The following is a 22,520-nucleotide window of genomic DNA, read 5'->3' as shown; positions in this document are numbered from 1 at the left end:
TTGGCCGACCCGGCGACCAGGGCCGGCCCGCCACCGGCACCGGCCACGACCGTGCCGGCGAGGCGTCACGGCCCCTCGCCGGCCGCCGCGCTGAGGCGAGGGTCGCCCTCGCCGCGAGGGCGAGGCCGGACCCTCGCCGCCTGGGCGAGGCGGCCTCGCCCGGATCGAGCGAGGCCGAGGCCTCGCCGTCGGTCGCGACGGCGAGGTCGGCCTCGCCCGGTCTGCAGGCGAGGCCAGCCTCGCAGATCTCACAGCGAGCCGCCTCGCCCGGGCGGCGAGGTCCACCCTCGCCCTTGCTAGCGAGGCGACCCTCGCCTCCGCCGCGCCGGCGAGGTCCGTGACGCCCTCGCCGGCCACAGAGGCGTGGCCGTCGCCGCGGCCGGCGGCCGGCCATGGCCAAAGAAGAAAGTAAAAAGAAAAAAAAATTTAAACAATTCAAAATATTATTAAAATATTATTTGGGAACAAATTTTGTGTAGTTACCAAACACATTCTTTTTTTCTACTCTAGGAATAGAAATTTTGGACATTTATCAAACGCCTCAAATACTTCGGAAATTGTTTAGAGCACGGAATAAAAAAAAATCGTTTACGTTCGGAAATAGCGGGCACGAGAATGGTATTCATGCGCATACTTAGTCTCAAATGGGTAATCTAAACACGTCTTCATGTGTTGAAGATGTTAACATATATGAGCAGATTTATAACTTCTATTTCCTTTTTCGATAATCCAAGGTAACGTAAGTGAAGACCCCTACTACATGGAGACCTACGGAACACCCTGTAAACCTCATGAATCAATTAAGCTCGAACCTTTAGGCCGTACAAGTGGACATGACTCAGAGCACTTCGCATGTAGTTGATGGAATACGTAATGAAAAAAGTAATAAATTTCAGCTTCAAGATATGAAATTTAGTATACCAAAACATAGGAGCTGTGAATCATAATCATACACCGCCCAAAATGCCTAGTGTAGTATCTTTTCCTTGTCCAAACCATCGAAATCTGAAATTTCGCATGCAAATCAAAGTTAATTTTGGGCTGTGGGCACCTGATCTAAGGGTTTTATAATTTAGGCCACACGAAAGGTCAGTGTAGGTCGAATTATAGACTAGCACCGACCCACGTACACATACTGAAAGGACCAAGTAGTGATGACTAGGAGTAGATACTAATTAAGGAATCAAGTAATTTGAGGATCTCTCTTCCGACAAAAGAACAAGGTACAGAAATCATATGACAGTGCGCCAGTTCATTTTGCATGTCTTATAGTGCACCGGAAATCTAGATAGGTCGGGACTAATAATGCTCGACAAGATCACACGAAACTCTTGTTTTTAGTTTCCTAATTGAACACTAATTATGTTCTCCATGCAAATAGTGCGCGTTCGTGACTGAACAGAAGCCCCCTTTTGTGTTGGATGTATTCAAAATAGCTCTATTGCTCATCATAACAACAGAAGAAAAAAGTGGCACCTGTTCGCAATATGATTAACTCGATTCTCTGTTGTTTCTTCATCAAAGTGAAAGCGGTTCAAAAGGCTAAAACGAGAGAAGAAACCCTACTTGTCAAGTACAGGAATAAATGCAAAAGAATACCACTGCCCATGTACCCAACAGTACTATCTTTCCTATGGGTGGAAGAATCGATACAAGAGACAATCGAACACAATCGCAGCGGGATCTAAAATTCCAGGAGAAAAGTTGAAATGCATCTCCCTTCATCTCCTAAACTGCAGCATCCGTAATATGAACATCGGTACAGCAAGCTTCGGCTGGTGACTACTCATCACGTGAACAATTGTGCTTCGCCAAAAAAATGATCTCACTGCTAAATAATGCGTCGGCATGAATGATGCAGAGGATGAATGAACTTGGTTCCTCGTAAGTGTGCTCTTACTCTTTGCTATATTTGCTGAATGAAGTAGGCATATCAAAAGTCATATTTTGTCCTACCACTACTCAAGATGAGGCATAGCATATCGGCTATGTCAGAAGAGGAGCTGAAAAAATTCCAGGACTCGAGCATTAACCGTTTCCTTGATCCTTTGAAATGAACAACCTGTGACCAGCAAACTTTGGGCATCAGAATCGAGTGTTATTCTAACGATTAATGGCATCACACACTTTTTTTTTTTTTGATTTCCCTCGTTAAACGCACTGATCAAGCCCCTAGTCACCTTGACATCAATATAAGTTACTTATGCTCAAGATACCTTAACGTCCAAGGGCATGCCATGGAATTGACCAGCACCTTCAGGTGGTGTCCAGTTGTACATAGCACATGGCAGAAACAGCACAGAGGCACCCTTGATCTCTTTTAAAAAAGATTGCGCTTTGGCAAATCTTTTGGCATCAAAAGAAGCGTCGGATGATACAACCCAAGCAAGAGCCAGTTGGTCACCTAGCATTCGTGAAGCACTGGTATACTTGGAAATGTAGACTTCAAGTATTTGCTGTAGAAAAACCTTTGCCCTGCATTATCATGTGCATCAAAGTTACATGCCATTCTAGTTACGATGCAATAATTAAAAGGAATATCTCCCAATAGCTGCACTCCAAAGAGCAAAGACAAAAAGAGACACGTGGTCCCATTATTATCATCAAGAAATGCTGCAGATGTACGGATAGCGCGTCATAAGTGAGGTATGGAAGTCAATTCCAGGATGTAAGAAATGACAAATCGGTTCATGTCCATCACCTCTCTCTTTTCAAGAGATGTCAGCATGTGTCCACAAGCTTTTTAGCAAAGCCTATAATCTGATGCAAGTTTCTTGATCGTTCTGCTAAAAAATTAAGCTTTAATGCAAGAAGCCCAACGATGTACTCAAATATGTTTCTTACGAGGCAAAAAAGCAATTATCAGCAAAAAAAGGCTATAGGTGATGTACGTTCTAATGAAACAGGAATGGGAGCAAGTCCCTTGATGATGAGTCAGAATTACAATTGACATGGAAGTTGTGAATGCAAGTGACGTAATAAATGCATAGCATAGCAAACATATACATGCTTGTTGCCTACCTACTCATTCCGTCATAGGTACCCCTCACTGCTATAAATCCCGAATTAAGAGGTTGTTGTTTGTTGTTCCGAAAAGTCAGGGCCAGGTGAAAATTTGGGTAATCACGAAATACTTGGCCAAGATCATCAACAACCGCCATGTCTGAATCAACGAATATGTAATTATGCATATGATCCTGCGAATGGTCCTCAAGCTTTCTTTCTAGGAAGGCCTGACAAAAGAAACAAGAGAAAACGTCACTTCTAAAACATTCTTCGCCATCTGATCAAATTACAAACTGGTGCAGAACTCTATGATCAAGGATGTCCAGAAAATGGCAAAAGGTTGGATATAAGTCAAAGTGCCTACCTCCTAATAGATGATTCAACAGGTCAGCATACAAGAGAGGTGCTCCACTTTAACATTAGAAAAAAACAGTTCTACCAATCCCTATTGGGGTATTTATCTTACATTAATAGAGAAGAAAAATAATACTACTGCATGCTATCTGATTCAAAATGCTCTTACAATGTAAGACCTGATTCTTTGAAGCATCAACTTGTCTCGGGAATATTCACCTTGAATAGGATAGATAGAAACCTTGTCTCTGTTTATTGAGAGGTCAGATGCAGGATCTGTAAGAATGATTACATTACTCTGGGGCATAGCCACCTGGAACAAAAGTGAAATAAGCAAGCTCAGATTCCATTAATGGATGCAACAGGGCTATAAGGCTCTTTTGCAGAAATATTCAAGTTCCATTGTTATCCTTATGCATCAAATGGAATTAGCTCAAAAAAAACTTTACATTGCTGAATTGGTGATTATCTTCTATCAGCCAAATGACCTTTCCATCAAAGATAGACAATACAGAAACAGTTTACAAGTAGTACAAGGAAAAGAAAATGAAGCTTCATTCCATTAAAACTCCTGAAGATGACTAAATGAGACTGATGAGTAACTCAAACAATAACTGCTTTCTATTTCGCTGCGGTTCTGCAATCTCTCTAACTTAAGGTTATTTTAAGTTCTCAGAACTCTACATCCTGGAGATACATACTTGTTGGATCTCAAGTAATATGCCCCACAAATGAATTTCCCCACATATGGATCAGCCAAGTTTGTCAAATTAGATGTCAGGGAATTCAGTCCATTCTTTTGCCTTCAAGATTTTGCCACTGAAATAAGATCTGAAAACTAGAGAGTGTAATATCTGAAAAGCAAGAGTGCTCCGTGATAGAATTTCTAAGAAAAGTACACTAGAACTCTTAAACTAATTGTATGGAACACATATCAGTCCTATTACTGTTTGATGATCATTTAAGTCCTAAAACATTTTGAAACGGTTCGATCCAGTATATTTAGCATTTTATGAGAAAACAAACAAAGGTTCTTTTAATCCAAAATTTACACTCCATGGCTGCTGGCGATGTTGGGACCTCACCAACATGTCAAACAATGTTGTTGAGCTTCACTTCTTTAACTAAATTGATATGTATCAGAAACCTCATTCCCTAATTGCGTAGAAAATCCATAATATGCAATTTCCAGCTCAAACCTTTCTCTTGGATCAACAAACTCGACCACGAGCACCTCACAAGCCTAAAAACTTCCACTGCATTCTGTACCCTTATCGATGATGACCACGAAATCAACAAAGCCGTTTTTACCAAAATACCAGTAATATTACCACTACCACTACCACCATCAACAACAACAATACAGCCACTAAAGCTCCATCTAAACATAAAAACCTCAATTGCTAAAACTTACAAAGCTTTGTAGACTACGAAGAAATCAGCCTCCTTCTCCTAATAACCCTTTTCTCTTATCCTCTTCATCTTCTTGCCACAAAATAACTTGCCTAAAGGACCATCAATCATTGACATTTTGATGATCTGAACCAACTTGGAGCAAAATAAGTTCTGAATTGGGATAATCAAGTCAAAGATCTATAGGGATAAGGTTTCTGTGGGTTTGTGTATGAATCGAATTATAAACTTATTTCTTGATTTGGGGGAATATTGAAACCAAACAGCGGTGATTATTTTGGTCAAATTGGGGAAAGATTCCTCCAACAACCACATATGACAATTCATATAGAATATGTAAGGGAATGTTTGAGAATTTTTGGGACTGATATACCCCAAAAATAGTTTTAGAACTTATACTGTACGTTTCTGCTGAATTTCCACTATGGCCGAAAACATGTGATGGAAGAGGGATTAAATTGCATGTTTTTCCTTTCACTTGGAAAGTACATGCACATTTTGTTGTTTTCTTTTATCTTCTGTGTTTTTGTTGTTCTTTCTGACAAGTACAGCCTACAGTTACACATCATTCAGTATGTAAAACATAAGAAAACAATTTAACAGGTACAAGGAAAATATCGAAGATAAGAGAATATAATACAGAGTCCAGTTCACATTTAATGAAATTATGAGGTATTGCTCAGATATAAAGAAAATTTCAATCATTTATGGTGACTGGAAACAATTTAGAATAATTTACACTTTTTTTTTTGGTTGAAAGAATAATTTACACTTATACACATCTATTGATGCTTTAAATATACTAAACAGAGTTAATATTCGATAAAACATACGGAGTGATTCATGTATGAATAAAATATCCTCTGTCACTCAAAATATTACCTGAATAAAGTTGATGAATACATTCAAGATGGCTATTGATCTCTCCACCTTATTATATGAGGAATTTCCAACAGTTGTCACATCTGATGATCCACTAGTCTTTGACATGTCGGAGGAGTTATAAACCGTAAAGACAGTGACAAAAGCTATGCTTTCCTTGACATTGCTTTTGCTGGATGAGGCAGAAAAATGTGTCTTGTTGAGAGCTTTTACACCTAAAAGACACATAAGTAGGAAGAAGAAAAAGCAGACTGCATTAGCGTAAGGATACCTCATTATTCACAGCAGAATCTACAATTACAGTTGGAATATCATCAGGTTCCACATCAAAGGAGATCAGAAGATGACCATGACATAGATCAGTTGATTTGGTGCTATGTTGTTCTATATATACATGTTTATTCAGAAGTTAAGTGACAGCTACTGCAAAGAGATTGCCAAACACTAAAAGGCTTGTCATGCTCGTTCCTTTTCTTCCCTTTACGGAGCCCTTTCCAATGAAGCAGTCCTGAATGTTGCTATCTAATATGTACCCGTAAGTTTTCTCTAAGGAAGCTACACTGTGCAAACTCGGTTATAGGTGTGATTGCAGGTAAACGTCTAGGTGTTCGAACCATCTAGTATCTAGCGATGCAAAACATGGATTCAGTACACAACCATATAAAACTTGTATATTCAGACTTGGATGTGTAAAGTATGAATTTCTCTTAGAATGCAACATGCGCGTAAATGACTTCATGGTTTTTTTGAGACACCATTGTCCTTCTTCATGTTTTATGATACAATGGTTTAGTATTCTACCAATTAAACACGTTTGACTTTGAGATGAAGTGTCCTTGTATCCACATGCAGCCATGTCATACATGTTAACATGACTAACTGATCCCGACAGACGATCCAGAGTATTACGGCAAATTACTTTCAATATACTGTTTATGATTACCAGAGAAGAAGCAAAACAGTATAGCACTATTGTGCCAATACAACTCCACAACATATTCACCAGTATATATATATGTGTGTGTGTGTGTGTGTGTGTGTGTGTTTGTCCATGTTAGACCCACCTCCATCCAGTTGGGACATGGGTTGCTTTGGAATGCAGAGAATTCATGAGCTACAAAAGTCCATTTAACAAAGTACATATCAAATTCATATTCCTCAGTTCTCTCTTTTTCTCATGCTCTCTGCTAAAAACTGAATTTAGCAACAAATCATATCCAGACACGGAAAATTTGTTCAGACACTGAAGTTTCCAAGCCTTAAAAACAAAAATCCAACCTCGGCATTGCAACCGGTCACGCAAGCCTCGACCCGCCGCAGGCCCGAGAACCAAATGATCGAACTTGCTTCTCCCTCCCTTGTGCCGATCTTCCGCTCTCGGTTCTTGATGCAATTCCATCACTGAAAACAGGGAGCCGAAAAATTTACACGCCGTCCTCGTCCGAAACAAGGGTCGGTCAAAAAGAACAAAACCGAACGCGGGGGGAAACAGGGACAGCAAGCAAAAACTCGCCCCACCCGAGAACAGATGAGGCAAGAAGAAGACGAGCGGGAGGCAGAACACCAGCCGCCGCCACCGCCACCGCCCGCCGCCGCCGCACAATCTCATGGCTCCCCCAGATCGCTTCCCCAAAGCTGGTAGTTCAAGCAGCTTCGACGCCCGAACGGACGGGAACCCCCCCGACACGACACGGCAGTTCGAGGGAGAGGATCAATGCAGCACCTTGGGATGAGGAGCAGATCTCTGGTTCTCCTCCGCACGAGCGAGACACAGACAGAGAGAGAGAGAGTTGGGCCGAGATGCACTCGCGAACGGTGACGATGGAAACGGGGTTTTGCTCGCTCGTGGATCGAACCCGTCAATTTTCATATAACGTCTATCAATTTTTTTTATTAATATTTTTTAAAAAATTAATATCACGAAAACCCCAAATTAATATGTCTGTTATAAATTTACCTTCAATTAATTTTTATTAAATTTTAATAATAAATTTCTGAGTTGGATGACACGTGTTAGTTAATAGATATATCAATTTGGGATTTTACTTTCCGTTTGTCATAAATGTATAAATTTATGATTTTTCGTGATATTAATTTAATTTAATAAAAAAAATTATCATAAATATAATAATTTTGAGATTTTAATGGTGAAAAAACTAATTTGAAATAACTTAGTCGGGCTGCTTTCCGATTTCACAAAAGGACAATGATTCGCCCGGTCCAATTTCAGGTTTCAAGTCGGGAATCGACCCGCCATCCTATGGACAACAAGGACAATCTAGGCAGCATCAGCTGAGCAGCTGAACTTGGCCCCAAATGAAAAGCGTGTCCACCTTCACACGCACACTCTTGTCTCTCTTTCTTTCACTTCCGTCGAGCTCATTACAATCACAGCCTGTGATCAGTCCGAGCTGACAACCCGCCGCGAAAGGACCCGACCGCCGTCGTCTCGCCGTCCGGACTTTTTCGCGACAACCAAGTTCGGGTAAGTTCGTTCCCCCTTCCAATCCTCGGTTTCTTCGAGCTACGACGCCACCGTCTGCCTGCAATTCTCCTCCCTCTCCTCCTCCTCCTCCCTCTCCGGCTTCGCTTCTGGGTAGTTTAGATTTTGGATGGTCGGTGCGATTTTGACTTGGAATGGGGCTCGGAAGCTCGAAGGCGCTCTCGTGTGCGGTGGGATTAGAGTTGCTTGCGCCTTTTTGGCGTTGCGAATGAGAAGAGCGGTGCGAGAAGAAGGGTTCGGTGAAATTTTGAAATTTTGAACTGTTCTTGCGAACCTGGAACGAGAGAGCTTTGGGAGTCTGAGAGACGTTTGTGCGAATTGATCTTGGGCTTCCTTGCTCTTCATGGATGCTTTAAGTGTACTTAATGGCTTAGCTCAAAAGCTTTAGGCATGATCACTGAAGCGAAAGCCTACAAAATGTCATCTTTCTTTGTGGACATCGTGCAAGCACATCCGAATTCTTTCATTCGGATTTTCTGAATCCTGTATCATGATCCCTTTTTAGTATTTGGGTCCTCGACAATTAACATTTGGAGTTCGACGAGATAATTGCGGTTACTTTTTCACAAAAGACAGTAGCTATGTGTGGCTAAAGCTTTCCCTGTACTGTCATTTGACAGCTGATAGGCGAGTCTCCTGACTGTGATGATAACGCTTTGAATCTGGACCTTATGATTTGTTTCTCCCTTTAATAAGTCCTCTTGCCTTTTGTATTTAGTGAGGAGATCTGGCTTCTTGTGCGCACCATTGTCCTACATGAGTTTCAGCACTTACAACAGCTACATTTTGGATCATAATCCCGTAAAGCTAGAGAAAAGGAAATTAGTTCAGCTGTATGAGGAGCCGTTCTTGATAGTTGATACAGAGTATAAGAAGTTTTTGTGCCCTAGATAAACAACCTATTGGAACCAAAGGCTCTAGCGTCGATGAGGCAACAGATGAAAGCATAATTAGAAGAGCAATACATGCCGTATTCTCTTGTAATAGTGTATGAAAGAGTTTTATACTTCAAGAAAAGGGCAAGATATTTGTCCTGGTAAATGTGGGTGGTGCTTGAAGCTAGTGAACTATCTTCTGCTCTAAAATTTAGGTACCATATCCAACCATGGAAAAAATCTCTTTTCTAGAAAACCTCATCTTAACCTTTGTCAAATTTGATAAAATTCTTCCTAGTTCAAGAAAATTGCACCAAAAGTCTTAAACTTTATGTACAGGGTTCAATCAAATCTTAAACCTTTTAATCAATGTAATTAAGTCTTAAACCTTTACTAGAAATAAAAAAAAATGATTTGGATTTAGCGTATCTCGTGTTGAAACTACAACATTGCCCATTTATGTTAACCTCAAGTGCCGCGCCCTCCAACTTGAGGGTGGAACTAGGGGCGGTAATTTCTAACACGACATGATAACATGATTCGAACACGACATGAGTTAGCAAATTCGGGTTGAGGCTAATTGTAGATAGGTCAACGTGAGACATGATTCATTATTGTGTTGTGCTCATGTCTGACCCGTCAGATAAGAAGTTGACTCGTTTAACCCGTTTAAATTAATGGGTTCGTACCGATGCAACCTGTATTTGAACCCTTTAGATATGATTAGGTTATTTTGTTGATTTTAAACTTGTTTTTTAATTTGATTTGATGATATTTTGTTGATGGGTATTACAATTTGTAAATAGATTTTATGAAAAATTGAGGATTTCGTGTCGAGTTAGTGTAGGTGGGTTGCATTTGTGTCGACGGGTTAATTTCGTGTCATGGAGGGTCATACAATCGTGTCTACCCGTCAACTCGCTATTTAATTGAGTTACACGGGTAGTGTCATGTCAATTTGTTAACTTTCCGTTTGGGAAGGATCATTTCAAGTAGGTTGACATGATTAACTAATTGCAGTGTGTTCGGGTTGACATGTTTATTAGCGTAACCTTTTGTCGACACAAGCTGCAAACGCGAATGCCACCTCTAGGTGGAGCCTTGCTAGGTGCATGTGGCCGGGGCAGTTTGCATTTATCTGTGGGGATTAGTCAAGCCGCAATGTTCGAATACCTCGTGTCATAAATAAAATGCAATGGAATTCTAGAAGTTTCAATTGGGGCAATCATAGCCATTATTAAAGAGTGCAACCAAGTCATAAATCTATATCAAAAAGTTCAAATCAAGGTTGCTGCGTATGAAATTAGAATGCCACGTAGACAAGTATTGATACTTTTTATTGAAAAAAATTGATTGTTTTTTTTTCTTTTTTTGAGAAAGATTTAGGAATTGGTTGCAAATATCGAATAGTTTAGGACTTGATTTCATCCCACACACAAAGTTCGGACTTCTGGACCATGTTTCCGTCCGAATAAGCTAAAGTCACTTTTGTTGGTAGTGTTTAGAGCATTACAATAAACAAAATTGTGGTTTCCACAATTCGCTTTTATTGGTTTGATTTCAATGTTAAATGTCAACCTTGATGGACTTTTGGCTCTTGCCCTGGCTATGTCTATTTATTTATGGGGTGTATATACTTGAATTGTGCCCTAAGCGGCCATGTTTTCAAACTTCATTGATTGCGATGTCTGCACATGCAGGTCTTTGCTTGATGATGGCAGCTACTGCAATATCGCCCCATATTCCAGCCAACATTAAATCGTCATCTTTAAAATATCCGTGGTCAGGAGTTGCAGTTGTTGGCCTTGCAGGATGCTTTCATACAGCTGCCTATGCATTTGGCCAGAAACTTTGTTCCCAGTTCTACTCCTTCCATGTAACCCGGCCTTCATTGGTGAATGATTTCAAGTAATTATATGGCAATGTGTATTAGCGCAAGTAAATGTGATAGTGTCTCTTCTAGATAAGTTGAGGAGTCTTTGATATGGCTGCATCTGATCACTTATGAGCAAATGATGTTGCATGATTACGCTGTCACGCCATAGTTAATTTTCAAGACTGGGAGATGGTTGACTATACATTTCTGTTGTTGCACATCGGGACGTTATCTTAGGCAATCTGTCAGTTAGAACCCAGTATCTTATGCTTCAGGACCTAGCCTTGGGTTGTTTTTAGCACAACCCCATGTGCACAGGAGAAGTCTGGAGAGTGGTGGACTTCTGAATTTCCAGTAGACCTTGTTAAAAAAATTGCACATCTGAGAGTTCTCTATTTGGCTACGTTTTTATTTGAAGTTTGTATTTCTTGTTTTTACCATAATGGCAAAGCACAACATTTTTCTTTTTTTTTTTTTTTGTTCTGTTTTAACATGATGTCATCTTTTGTGAAATAAATTTGTGGACAGGAAGTTAAGAGCACAGTTGCATGATTTGATTAGGTTGCAAATGGTTCAGTAAAGTTTTTCATTAGTGGACTAAATGTAATCTTCAAAGAGATTCAATTTGCTCTCCTGTTGGGGAAGCTTGTTTGCATCTTTCTTCTCCCACGAGAAGAGTTTGCCCCGTTGTAGGTATTTATTTTCTTGGGTACCCACATACAGCACTGTGTTTAAGATTAATAAAGTGAAGCATATTATGTTGACGAGACCCTATGTTATGATATTAAAATGTCTTTTGAAAAGAGAGAGAACTCAGTGACCCATATATCCGTAGCACACGAAATAGGTTTTAATTTCAATCAATGATGTGTTAGATTTTGAGCTAGTGATGGGGGTTATCTGCTCCAATATAGTAATTTTCAAGGTGACTTTACATGTAGTAGCATTCTCTTAAACGTTCGGAAAAGTTACACGCATGTTTCCCGGTTATTGTGGTCACAAGCAAAGTAGAAGCATGTCTCAATATTGTTTGAGTCTTGACGTTGAGTGTGCTCTAATTTTCAGTTAAACTGTGCAGAAAGATGACCTGGTCCATTCGGAGTAGTGCGGATGGCAGAGGATTGGATTTCGATCCTTCTGCAGACAGCACAAATGGCACGACCCGATTGATAAGGGCAATTCGAGACTTTCAAAATAAACTTGGTGCCAAAGTCCAAGAGATCAGGAAAAATTTCCCTATGAAGTTGTTCTTTTTCTTGGTGGGCTTTTACTGTGCAACAGCCTTCGCAACTGTCATCGGGCAAACAGGGGACTGGGACATTCTATCTGCTGCCTTAGCTGTAGTGGTTGTCGAGGGAATTGGAGCTCTTATGTACAGGGCTTCTCTTCCTGTATTCAGCCGTGCTCGAAGCCTTATTTCCATGTTTAATTACTGGAAAGCTGGGCTTTCCCTTGGCCTCTTCTTGGATTCGTTTAAGTACTGAAAGGACGACGCAATTGGGTTCCACGCGGCCCTTCATATTACATATGGATCTGGTTCTTGAGTTCCAGTTGCGGAGATGCAAAGATTTCTGCTAGCCGGATGCATGAGGCACCAGAGCAGGTTGGGAAGTATATTCATTCAGAGCAATTCACCTCTTGAATGACGTTCTTCCAAACGAGAAACTGAGAGAACAAGAACTTTAAATTGGCTGGCAAAAAAGTCCAGAGAGTTTTAGCTTTACGTTGGAGAATAGAAGAGCATGCAATTTGACTTGAATCACCATTCCCCAGCAGATTCTAGGTGGATTGAATCTCCTGGTGGTGGGTGCCTCCCGAATCTCTCTGAAATGAAGAAATTCGCTTTTTCAAGTGTTCGAGGATGGAAATAACCACCTCGCGATTATTTTGCAGCTGGGGCTTCATACATGAAAAGTGAGGAATTTTTTACTGAAATGGCTGTGGTTATCTAACTTTGTTACTGAATACTGATCACGTGTTTCCAGTTCATATTCCCCATACTGAAACATCCTGATATAGTTACTAAACCTTTCCTATTGCTTTCTCACAGCAAATGTAGAGGCTGAAAGAGATGACAATTGCACTGATGAAGTATTGTTTTTTTATTTTTTTTATTTTTTGGTCTCACTCCGTTCTCTCACTGTGCTACTGTGCATGTTTCACTGGGCTCGTTCCCCAGTTGTCGTCTTGACCCCGACCCTCTACCACCAGGCCGCGTGCTCGGCTGCAAAGTATGTTGTTTTCAAGCATTTGAGTTCGTCGCACTTATAACAGGGCAAGACAGTTGCTGGCTTGGGTTGAGATCACTGTAAAACTATGTAGCTTGCCTAGTTGCTTATGTCTGCTTACACGATCTATTGCATCTGTATGCCGACGGATCCGAACCAAGTAGAAGCTCTACATATCCGTCACCCGAACTACAGACTAAGTTGGATCATGGACTCCAGTGTTCGAGACTGGTAAATTGCCATAGACGATGATAATCTCTCGGAAGTGTCGGTGAATTTGGTGGTAGTAACTTTAGTTATTGTGTTGGTAACTTCCCCGAATGAAAGTTTCCGAGATGGGTTGGTTCCTACTGGGGCCGTCAAAAATGCCCGGACCAACTCGGCCCGGACCGGACCAGACGGATTCGAAATCTTCGGGTGTTTTCAGGCCGGGTCTCCTTCCCAGGAGCGCTTGACGCGCCGAAAACGGCACGATTGCAGAGCTTAACCAAAACGCTTCATACGTACAGAAGTTCCCATTATCACTCTCCCACCCGAAACGGCGTGACGTCGGTTTCCATTCCCACCCACTTAGAGCATCAAAAGGTCCACATCATTTTTGCACTCCCCACTTTCCAAACCAGAGATCATCGTACCATACATAATAATAATAATTCAAATGTAAATCAAACCCTAACACAAAACATCATGAAGAGGGCTCGCGCTCTTCCGGTCGACGTCGACGTCGTTGCCGCCGCTGCGGAGAGGGAACAATTGGAAGGTTTGTGAGTCCTCCTCGCACTCTCGGCCGCCGCCTTTGGCCAGATTGGACGAAGGAGCTCCTGAGGTTATGAGCCTTGATGAACTTTGTCAGGGTCCATCTTTTAGCATTTGCTGACTCGGCATTTCACTTCGCAACGTCACCGTTCGCTCCAGCTCTCGTCACCCAATTCACATTCTTTAAAGAGGGATTCATGCATGAACCAGCCCGTATCGACCAGATTAAATTTAGTACTTGCAAAGTCTAACGTCAGTAATTGACCATAGTGCGTAATATGGATCCGAGCCTAGACAAGAATTTATTGTTCTTAGAATGCCAAGTGTCAACATCTAGTATGCTAATCATGGCGTGTTTCGTGTTATGAACTCTGTTAGTTTGCTCAACACAAGCTATTTCGTAATTGTTGTGATAAATTATTGAGCATGCAATGTTCCAACAGGTCAAATGGTCCCTGAACTTTTCCAATTATTTGTGTAATATTATTCTTGAATTTTTTTGGTTTGCAATGAATTGAAAAATCAAATGAATATGCTGATGAGCTCGTGAAATGGATGTTAATTGTCTCATTGGGATTCTATGTGGTGCATCAAACTTAGAAAAAAATAAATACAAAATATTATTATTTATGATTTGTTTTATGGATAAAGCAAATTTGAAAAAGAAAATCTCTCGAGACGAGGAGACACGTGGCATAAGTGACTTGGAGTCGCAAGGGCGGCGAAGGGTGGTGGTGGCGGCACTACCCAGCCACCAGCAAGGGTGGTCGAATCCTCGCTAGCCTAAGGTGACGAGACCGCCGAGCCCAACACATGAACAAACACACCTGGGAGAGAGAAAGAGATTGGATGATGGACAGGTAGGTGAAGGTTGCGGCAGCCTCGCCACGAGTCGGCAAGGAGTGTTGAGTTGATCCTGCCGCTCACAATGGCGAGGGCGGCGGCCCTTGCCACAATCGCCCGGCCCAGACCTACACCAAGGGTCAAGACTCTTAGCCTCAAATCTACGACAAGGGGGGTTGCAGATTCGCCTCCACGCGACGGTGAGGTCTATCCAGCCTCGTCCAAATATCTGTCCCTCCTCCTCCTCCTCTCAATTCGAGTAATGGGTTCGTGGGTGATCATAGGCCGCGGCGGCGATCCCCTTCCAGCCGCCGGCAAGTGTCGCTAGATCGGCGGCTTGGCGACATTACTATTGCCGCCATCCCCCCACCCTTCTTCTACACCTCTCTCTATCTTCCTTATCTTTTTATGTTTGGTGTTTTCTTATCCATCGACCTTAGTCTGCCCTAGCAATAATTCGAAAGGGGGGATAGCGCCAATGCGGCACGGAGATGGACGTCATCTCGGCATTTTCTGTCCAAGTCTCCGGCGGATGCGGACAAACAATACGAATTTCAAGGACCCAAATTGCACACAAAAAAAAAGAAAAAAAACCAAAGACGGCGTAATTATTTTTTTACTGCTAGAAAATCCGAAAAGCGAAAAATGGATAGAGATGCTGACTCCATTTCCATAAAAGAGAAAATACAATAGAATAAAATAGAATAAAATAAAAGTAATTAATTTTTTTTTAGCGCGTCTTTATCGTGTAATCGCGGGATACACGAACGGACATTCCCTCCCCAAACCCCACCCGATAATCATATTTTAATTAGGCTTAATTATAAAATCATTCTATTAACAACACCGTTTTGTTTTTTAATTTTTCGATTTTCTTTTTTCTCGCGTCTCGGCAACTTGTTTTAACTTCGCTGCCTTCTTCTTCATCAGTAGCTGCATGGCGTCTCCTATAAAACCCAGAAACCGTCGCTTCTCCTTCTGCGCTCCTTCTTCCGTCGCCGGCGCGTCCGTACGTTCTTCTTCTTCTTCTTCTTCTTCTTCGCTCGCTCGCTCGCGGCTTCCGCTCTCCGCCGTCCGGCCCTGAGGTACGGAGCTCTCTCTGTCTCTCTCTCGCCGTCTTTTGCCTTCGTGTTGTGAGCTGCTGCTGCTGCTGCTGCTCCTCGGTTTTCCGCCGCTTGGTCGGAATTTCGCGGCGGCGGCGAGGTTCGCCGGGAAAATCTGGGAGCTCGTTTATCCAATCTGTGTTGTGGAATGAGGAGAAGAGTACGGAGAGGTTAGCTCGCTTCTGATCGATTAACAGAGAGAGAGAGAGAGTAGTTTTTGTGTCTGTCTATAAATATGGAATTGGTCGCTTCAGATTATTGTCCCTGCGTGAGATTGGGACGCTGAAATGGTGGAGTTGGTATAAGCGACTCGAGGAAGTGAGATTTGTTGATCTTACTTTTCAAAACGATTCGACGGTTTTCACAGTGTCCGACCGAGCTATGAGGTGCGCTTTAGCTATATACTGGCGATTCCCGTCTTATAAGCGGCTGTGCTGTTGCTATTACGGTGTTGTCGTCGTGCCCTTGCCTGTTCTTTTGTGTTGAAATCCTTGGATTTTAGTGAATGAAAGCGTATATTAGAAGTCCATATCCTTTATTGGGTCAAAGAGGATCTTGTTTGTAGCGGACGACAGGGGCGTAAATTAATTTTCCCTCCTTTCTGTAAACTTTTGTGGTATTGTGAAAAAAAACAATGTGCAAAAATGCCGAATTTGCGGCTCCTGGCTATTCAATTTGTAGGTGTACAACTCTTTGTTGCCGAGCAGGTGACTGTATCTTCAGTTTTGGGTATTTCAGATATGTCGACTATAGCGCGAAGAGGAGTTCATTACTTGCATAAGCTCAATGCTGCAAATGTTCCCGCTGATTTGATCGAGAAAGGCCAAAATCGTGTGATAGATGCTTCCCTTACGCTTATTCAAGAGAGGGCGAAGTTAAAGGTATATGTTCTACATTGTTCATTTCTAACTGTTAGCTCTTGAAACATGCTTTTTTTATAAGTTACATTCAGACTGGTAGTGACAATGGTGATAGTGCTTGTTAATGTTTTCATTTGTTCGTGAGGTGACTTTGTCAATGAGACCTGCTGCTATGGGAAGTGTCAAATATGAGTTTTCTAGTGTGCAAGAAAACATATTGTTCTAAACTTAAAATAATTTTTCTGTAGGGAGAGCTCGTGCGAGCTTTAGGAGGTGCAAAAGCTTCAGCATCTCTACTGGGAGTTCCTTTGGGTCATAACTCGTCATTTCTTCAGGGGCCTGCATTTGCACCACCGCGTATAAGGGAAGCCATTTGGTGTGGTAGCACGAACTCGGCAACAGAAGAAGGTTATCATTATTGTTTTTGTTGGATATGGGCAATGAAATGACTCCATGATTTTTGTAATTGGTGCTCATGAAATTCAGAAAGCTCTTCCTATAATTGAAACAGCCACGAACACACACTGCCTTATATTGATCCTGGCATCAGTATAGGAGTATCTGATGACGAAAAATTGTGGACTGTAGCAAAGAACATTTCTTCCATTCATCAATAGCGTGAAATAAGACTTATCTCAGTTATTATTAGCAGCAAGTGATGTCTAGTCTTATAAAAACAAGAAGATAATTTTAATCTGATTGTGCACTTGTATCATCTAATCATAGGAAAAAACCCTTATCAAACTTAATCTGATACATAGTAACGCTTGGGTGTAAACACCTTACCACTGTTGCTGAGATTGTTCTGCTATTTCAGGGAAAGAACTGACTGATCCAAGGGTGTTAACTGATGTTGGTGACGTTCCAGTTCAAGAAATTCGGGATTGTGGAGTAGATGATGATAGATTGATGAATGTCATCAGTGAGTCGGTCAAATCAGTGATGGAAGAGGTAAGTGATTTTGTGTCCCTTGAAGTTGTCTGGACTATTCTCTGTAGGGACCTTTTTATTCACTCCGTTGCACTTGCATTATGCAGTTACTCTTGTGGACACTTGCTTTCTCTAAGTTGGATGTTGTCTCTTCACTTGACTCATAAAATAGCATTTTAGGGTTGCCAAGCTCGTGCTGTTCCGTATGAGTAGAGATCTATAGCTTCTGATTGTCCTACTTTCAGTGTTAGCTCTTGTTAACTTGCGATGCTGGAAAGCAACATGATAGAATATCAAAATATACTAAGAGTGATTTTATCATATAAGCCTTTGATGAAATTGCGATGGCTAAAAAAATTAGATTGTGAAATCTATCTTAAACCTTTGTTTCCATTTTATTTGAGTTCACATGCCACAGACTTGGATTAATTGCCTCTTATGTCAAATTTCACTCAAGTGCGGATTTGATTTTCTGAAACTTTATTTTTCTTGATGGAAGCAATTTTATTTCACACTCTCCAGCTATAGCCAATTTTCGTACATTTCACTTTCAAATTGCAATCATAATATTTTTCTGTAAGCTCATCCTGAATTTATGAACCTATGTATTGTAAACTTAAAATCCCCTACTTTTGTACCGCAAGATGGCTCTGTTTGGATGCCGATCTCTACTACAGAGCAAATTGAGCTTTGTGGAAGATCCTCGACCTTCTAATTGGTCCAGGTTACCGTAGAATTTTGGTGGTGCATCTAATTTTCCTCAACTAAGTTTATATATTGTTTGGCATCTTTCGTTTCTTTGCAGATTATTGTAGCCCTTAACTAGATTATTAGTCGTGTTAGTCATCTTTCACTTCTTTGTAGATAATTGATTGAGCAGTCTTGAGGTCATTAGCGACGGGCAATGAACTTCAAGATAGCATTTTCTGACCTATGCGTTAAATCCTCTGTAATGGGCTAGTTGGGTTGGTAAATTCCTGCTCTTTTTAGACTTGCTGGAATAATATTATGAAATACTTGGTTTCTAGTTTATTTTCCATAATTGTGGATGCCTACTTCTTGTGTAATGAGTTCTTTAGTGTGTATGCTTGGAGAATTTGGAATTTGCTTATTTGTCTGTTTAAAGGATACCCTTTCTCCTTTGTCGATGGAACACGCTCACTGAGGTGAAATTTTGACCGTATTATTTTCCCTTTTCAACATAATCATGGCCATAATGAAAAATTCAATTGGCTTGGCAGTTTAGGGTTTTATCACGAGATAATACTTTAGGTAGTTATGATAACATTACTGATCTGACTTCTTCTGCTCCTGATATGTCAGGATCCACTGAGGCCGTTAGTTTTAGGCGGTGACCACTCAATATCATATCCGGTTGTCCGAGCAGTTTCTGAGAAGCTTGGGGGACCTGTGGACATTTTACATTTGGATGCCCATCCTGATATTTACCATGCTTTTGAAGGAAATAAATACTCACATGCGTCTTCTTTTGCGCGAATTATGGAGGGTGGTTATGCACGACGTCTTTTGCAGGTATTTACTTATTTGTCTGTTTAAAGTTGTTTAATGTCCAGCCTGTGCCCAGTGGATAAAAAAAACCTGGTGCTGGCTAGTATTATGTACTACAAATACAGAATAAACTTCAGCTGCCTGTGGTCAGAGTCATGGCATACATTTCTACAAAATTTATCATTTTTGTAGCGGGTTTGGGTACTTTACTTCAATAGTTGCATCTAAGCAATTTGAGGAACTGCATCTGTAATAATTTACTTCAGTAGTTTTGCGGTGTAGTTTATTTTGTCTTCCAGGGGTTGAAATCAGTTTACGTTTTTGGCTTTGATAGAGGAGAGTTTGGTAATGCCATTCTCATTGGACATTGGTTGTACCTACCTCTTGTACTTGTACTTTCATTTCATCCACTGAAAAGTTTGTAGCAAAACTAGAGAAGTCTTTTAAAATTGGATTCTCTAAAATTTAGAAACATCCTTTTGAAAGTAGGATTTCCAGTCTCCTTTATATGGTAAAGGGGCATGTCTGAGAATTGTTATTATATTTCGGGCTTATTTATTGACATTGTGTGCAACCTAATTACGCAGATTAATTTGCTGAGAGAACATAGATTTGGTAATTGATAGAAGTAAATTGGTTATGCTCCTTTATTGCATTTAATTGGCAGGGAGAATGCTATGTACGGTCATAGTCATTGAACATTCCGATTTATGCTGAAAGGATGTTCATCTGTTGTAGCCTTCAAATGTTCCTTTTGATTTGCTGCTGAACGCACAAGTTTGCTGCTGATTAATAACATAATTATAAATGATAATAATGTGTACAAGACGATTGTTATCTTTAGTTTCATTTAGTAGCAAATAGTTTATTAAGATTTTTATAGGACATATATGCTCATGTACTTCTTCATTTATAATGGCAAGACATCCTATACTTGTTCGTTAAATTTGATGCCACTTGACCTACTTAAGTGAATCAGGTTTCACTATACATGTTCTGGAAGTGTTTGAAAGGAGTACACTTTTCTACGTTTATGATTTAAGTGCTTATTTCACAAGTTTTAGTTGCTTTAAGTTGCTCCATGATGTCAACTGCTGACAATAATGCACTTTTATGCTGACAATCAGGTTGGCATCAGGTCAATAACAAGTGAAGGGCGTGAGCAAGGGAAAAGATTCGGTGTCGAGCAGTTCGAAATGAGAACATTCTCAAGAGACCGCAATTTTCTGGAAAACCTGGTCTGTCTCTGTCTCTGTCTCTGTCTCTCTCGCTCGTCTTCATCTAGCTCATGGATGTTATTTTCCTACTTTTGGTTTATATATTTATCAAACTGCAAAGTGCACTCCCTGCTTTGGAATATACTGTAGGAACAGTTTGACTTGGGGAACTCTTTGGCAAGTGATTTTTTGTTGAAAACTGAAGGCTCTTCGGAGGCTCATCCTCTTATCTTCTGCATTGTCAAACTGCATGGGGGCAGAGGAGCGTGTTTCCATTAATTACCCTCTGGATGCATTTACCATGGCCCATGGGTGAAGACGACTTTTCTAGCTATCAGCATTCTTCTCTGCAACTGACATATACATAATATGTTGCTATAAAGGAACTCTAGATTGTTGATTGGTTAGTTTAGAATATAGTTTGAGTCTCAATTTTCTTGATCTAAGCAAGGTGCATGACTGTGCTCTTGTAACCTTCACGAATCATATAATCTCTAAATTTCTATACCTGCTCCAATGATTAACAGTGAAATATTTTACTGAGAGACGGTCCCCGAACTTGTGCATGTTTTGGATTCGTGAATGACGCATCCTCGTATTTTTTTGTCTGACAGAAACTTGGAGAAGGTGTCAAGGGTGTATACATATCTATAGATGTGGATTGCCTTGATCCTGCCTTCGCTCCAGGTGTGTCTCATATCGAGCCTGGAGGTCTCTCCTTCCGTGACGTGATGAACATCCTCCACAATCTTCAAGCAGATGTAGTTGCTGCCGATGTGGTCGAGTTCAACCCCCAGCGCGACACTGTCGATGGGATGACGGCAATGGTTGCTGCTAAGCTAGTAAGAGAATTGACTGCAAAAATATCGAAATGAGTACTTTCTCCTCGTCTTGTGGTCAAACATCTGATTGTGGTACGAGAGGAAAGCTTCTAAATTGATTGCTCCAAAGAATATTACTAGTTCCCATTTCTTTTTGTCCAATTTTACTGGCAAATGATTATGTGCATTGCCATCTGCGATGATAACAGGTATAGAATCTGTTGCTTCATTTTTGTGTTAATCTTTCGCGGTACCATCCTATTTTTTCATCTGAAGATGACATAGAGAAGTATCCAATTTTTATTTACGCTTAATCAATCATGTACCTTTTCTTTTACCGTCGCGGCTGTCTGGTAGTCCTGGCGAATTTACTGCTCTGTTTTTCAACGTCTACTCTGCTCATGCCCTAGAATTTGTTGAATATATCAAAGTCACGTTACCATTTCCGTTGCCGGGAAAGCTCATTCTATCAATTTAGGGCAATCAGTAGTGACAAGAAACCAAATCACTTGTGGCAACTGTTCATGTGCTCTCTTTGTGTGGATCCTTACTGTTGATGTTCATGAACTTTTTTTTGGTCTTTAACATTTCTAAACGCTCAAAATGGTATTGATGTCCTAATACCTCCATCTCATGAGCACACTTTAATTTCATTCCACTTAAATTCAAACTAAGGTTTTGATGGCAGAATCATCAACTAGGTGTATTTTCCACGAAACCTTTACCGAAGTTCAGCTACCCCATCAGTCCCATCTCTCTTCTCCATCACTATGCTCTTGCATCGCTTCACATACATGGCGAAAACTGATAAAATCGCCAGAGGTGACATGGCAGATAGAAAGAAAAACCTATCCAAATGACCGTCGTGACGAGTTTTAGGATTTGATTACATTCATTTAAAATTTTCGGATTCAATTACACTTTCTTGATAAGTTTTAGAATTTCCAATGTACTTATGCAATAAAAGATATCATTGCTTTCTTGCATTATAAGTTTGGAAATACATAAACGACTTTGAAAATATCACTGAAGTAACATAGGATTGACATATTCAACTTCCGGCACAAATGCGATTATCATATTTCCCGACTCATTCATTTTACATGGAAAAACTTAACAGATGCATGCAATCTCAAATATTAGTTAATAAAGTCTCGACATATATATTTTCGACAAACACGATTAACATAAAAATACATCACAATTATTATTTTCTTGAGTTAATGAATATTAAATGCGTGAAAATTTATTCATTTTTAAACAAATGCATATATAATGATGAAGAAAAAAAAATACATTTGAAAACAAAAAAAAAAGGTAGGAAAAATCGAAATACAGAGTTGG

The 22,520-nt window shown here is 40.6% G+C and overlaps 3 protein-coding genes across 6 annotated transcripts; 2 read left to right on the top strand and 1 right to left on the bottom strand.

Moving 5' to 3' along the window:
• Positions 1 to 1,459: 1,459 nt before the first annotated feature.
• On the bottom strand, positions 1,460 to 7,485 carry LOC115689196 (uncharacterized). 2 transcript variants are annotated; one of them, XM_030615188.2, is made up of 7 exons: positions 7,174 to 7,485; positions 6,934 to 7,056; positions 5,656 to 5,870; positions 3,530 to 3,673; positions 3,022 to 3,233; positions 2,217 to 2,475; positions 1,460 to 2,062 (listed from the first exon to the last, which is right to left on the bottom strand). In XM_030615188.2, exons 1-7 carry the CDS (start codon positions 7,262 to 7,264, stop codon positions 1,934 to 1,936), a joined length of 1,173 nt encoding a protein of 390 aa, XP_030471048.1. In that variant the 5' UTR covers positions 7,265 to 7,485; the 3' UTR covers positions 1,460 to 1,933. The 2 variants fall into 2 exon arrangements, with proteins under 2 accessions (XP_030471048.1, XP_056174088.1); XM_056318113.1 differs by lacking the exon at positions 7,174 to 7,485 and adding an exon at positions 6,720 to 6,839 and having other exon boundaries at positions 6,934 to 7,057.
• Positions 7,486 to 7,988: 503 nt separating this feature from the next.
• Positions 7,989 to 13,019, top strand: LOC115689194 (uncharacterized protein ycf20). Of its 2 annotated transcripts, XM_030615186.2 has the most exons (3): positions 7,989 to 8,140; positions 10,734 to 10,941; positions 11,988 to 13,019. In XM_030615186.2, the coding sequence occupies exons 2-3, from the start codon at positions 10,745 to 10,747 to the stop codon at positions 12,391 to 12,393; spliced, it is 603 nt and encodes a 200-aa protein (XP_030471046.1). In that variant the 5' UTR covers positions 7,989 to 8,140; positions 10,734 to 10,744; the 3' UTR covers positions 12,394 to 13,019. The 2 variants fall into 2 exon arrangements, with proteins under 2 accessions (XP_030471046.1, XP_056174089.1); XM_056318114.1 differs by lacking the exon at positions 7,989 to 8,140 and having other exon boundaries at positions 10,703 to 10,941.
• Positions 13,020 to 15,662: 2,643 nt separating this feature from the next.
• On the top strand, positions 15,663 to 21,417 carry LOC115689167 (arginase 1, mitochondrial). 2 transcript variants are annotated; one of them, XM_030615161.2, is made up of 7 exons: positions 15,663 to 15,821; positions 16,578 to 16,720; positions 16,948 to 17,107; positions 17,517 to 17,650; positions 18,953 to 19,162; positions 20,266 to 20,376; positions 20,970 to 21,417. In XM_030615161.2, exons 2-7 carry the CDS (start codon positions 16,580 to 16,582, stop codon positions 21,228 to 21,230), a joined length of 1,017 nt encoding a protein of 338 aa, XP_030471021.1. In that variant the 5' UTR covers positions 15,663 to 15,821; positions 16,578 to 16,579; the 3' UTR covers positions 21,231 to 21,417. The 2 variants fall into 2 exon arrangements, with proteins under 2 accessions (XP_030471021.1, XP_030471020.1); XM_030615160.2 differs by having other exon boundaries at positions 15,675 to 15,821; positions 16,563 to 16,720.
• Positions 21,418 to 22,520: the final 1,103 nt, after the last annotated feature.

The sequence above is a fragment of the Syzygium oleosum genome, unplaced genomic scaffold (assembly GCF_021117445.2).
Source record: "Syzygium oleosum isolate NSW1041296 unplaced genomic scaffold, Sole_v2.1 Sole_v2.14, whole genome shotgun sequence".
Taxonomy (NCBI): Eukaryota; Viridiplantae; Streptophyta; class Magnoliopsida; order Myrtales; family Myrtaceae; genus Syzygium; species Syzygium oleosum.
This window is presented reverse-complemented; position numbering and strand designations above follow the sequence as displayed.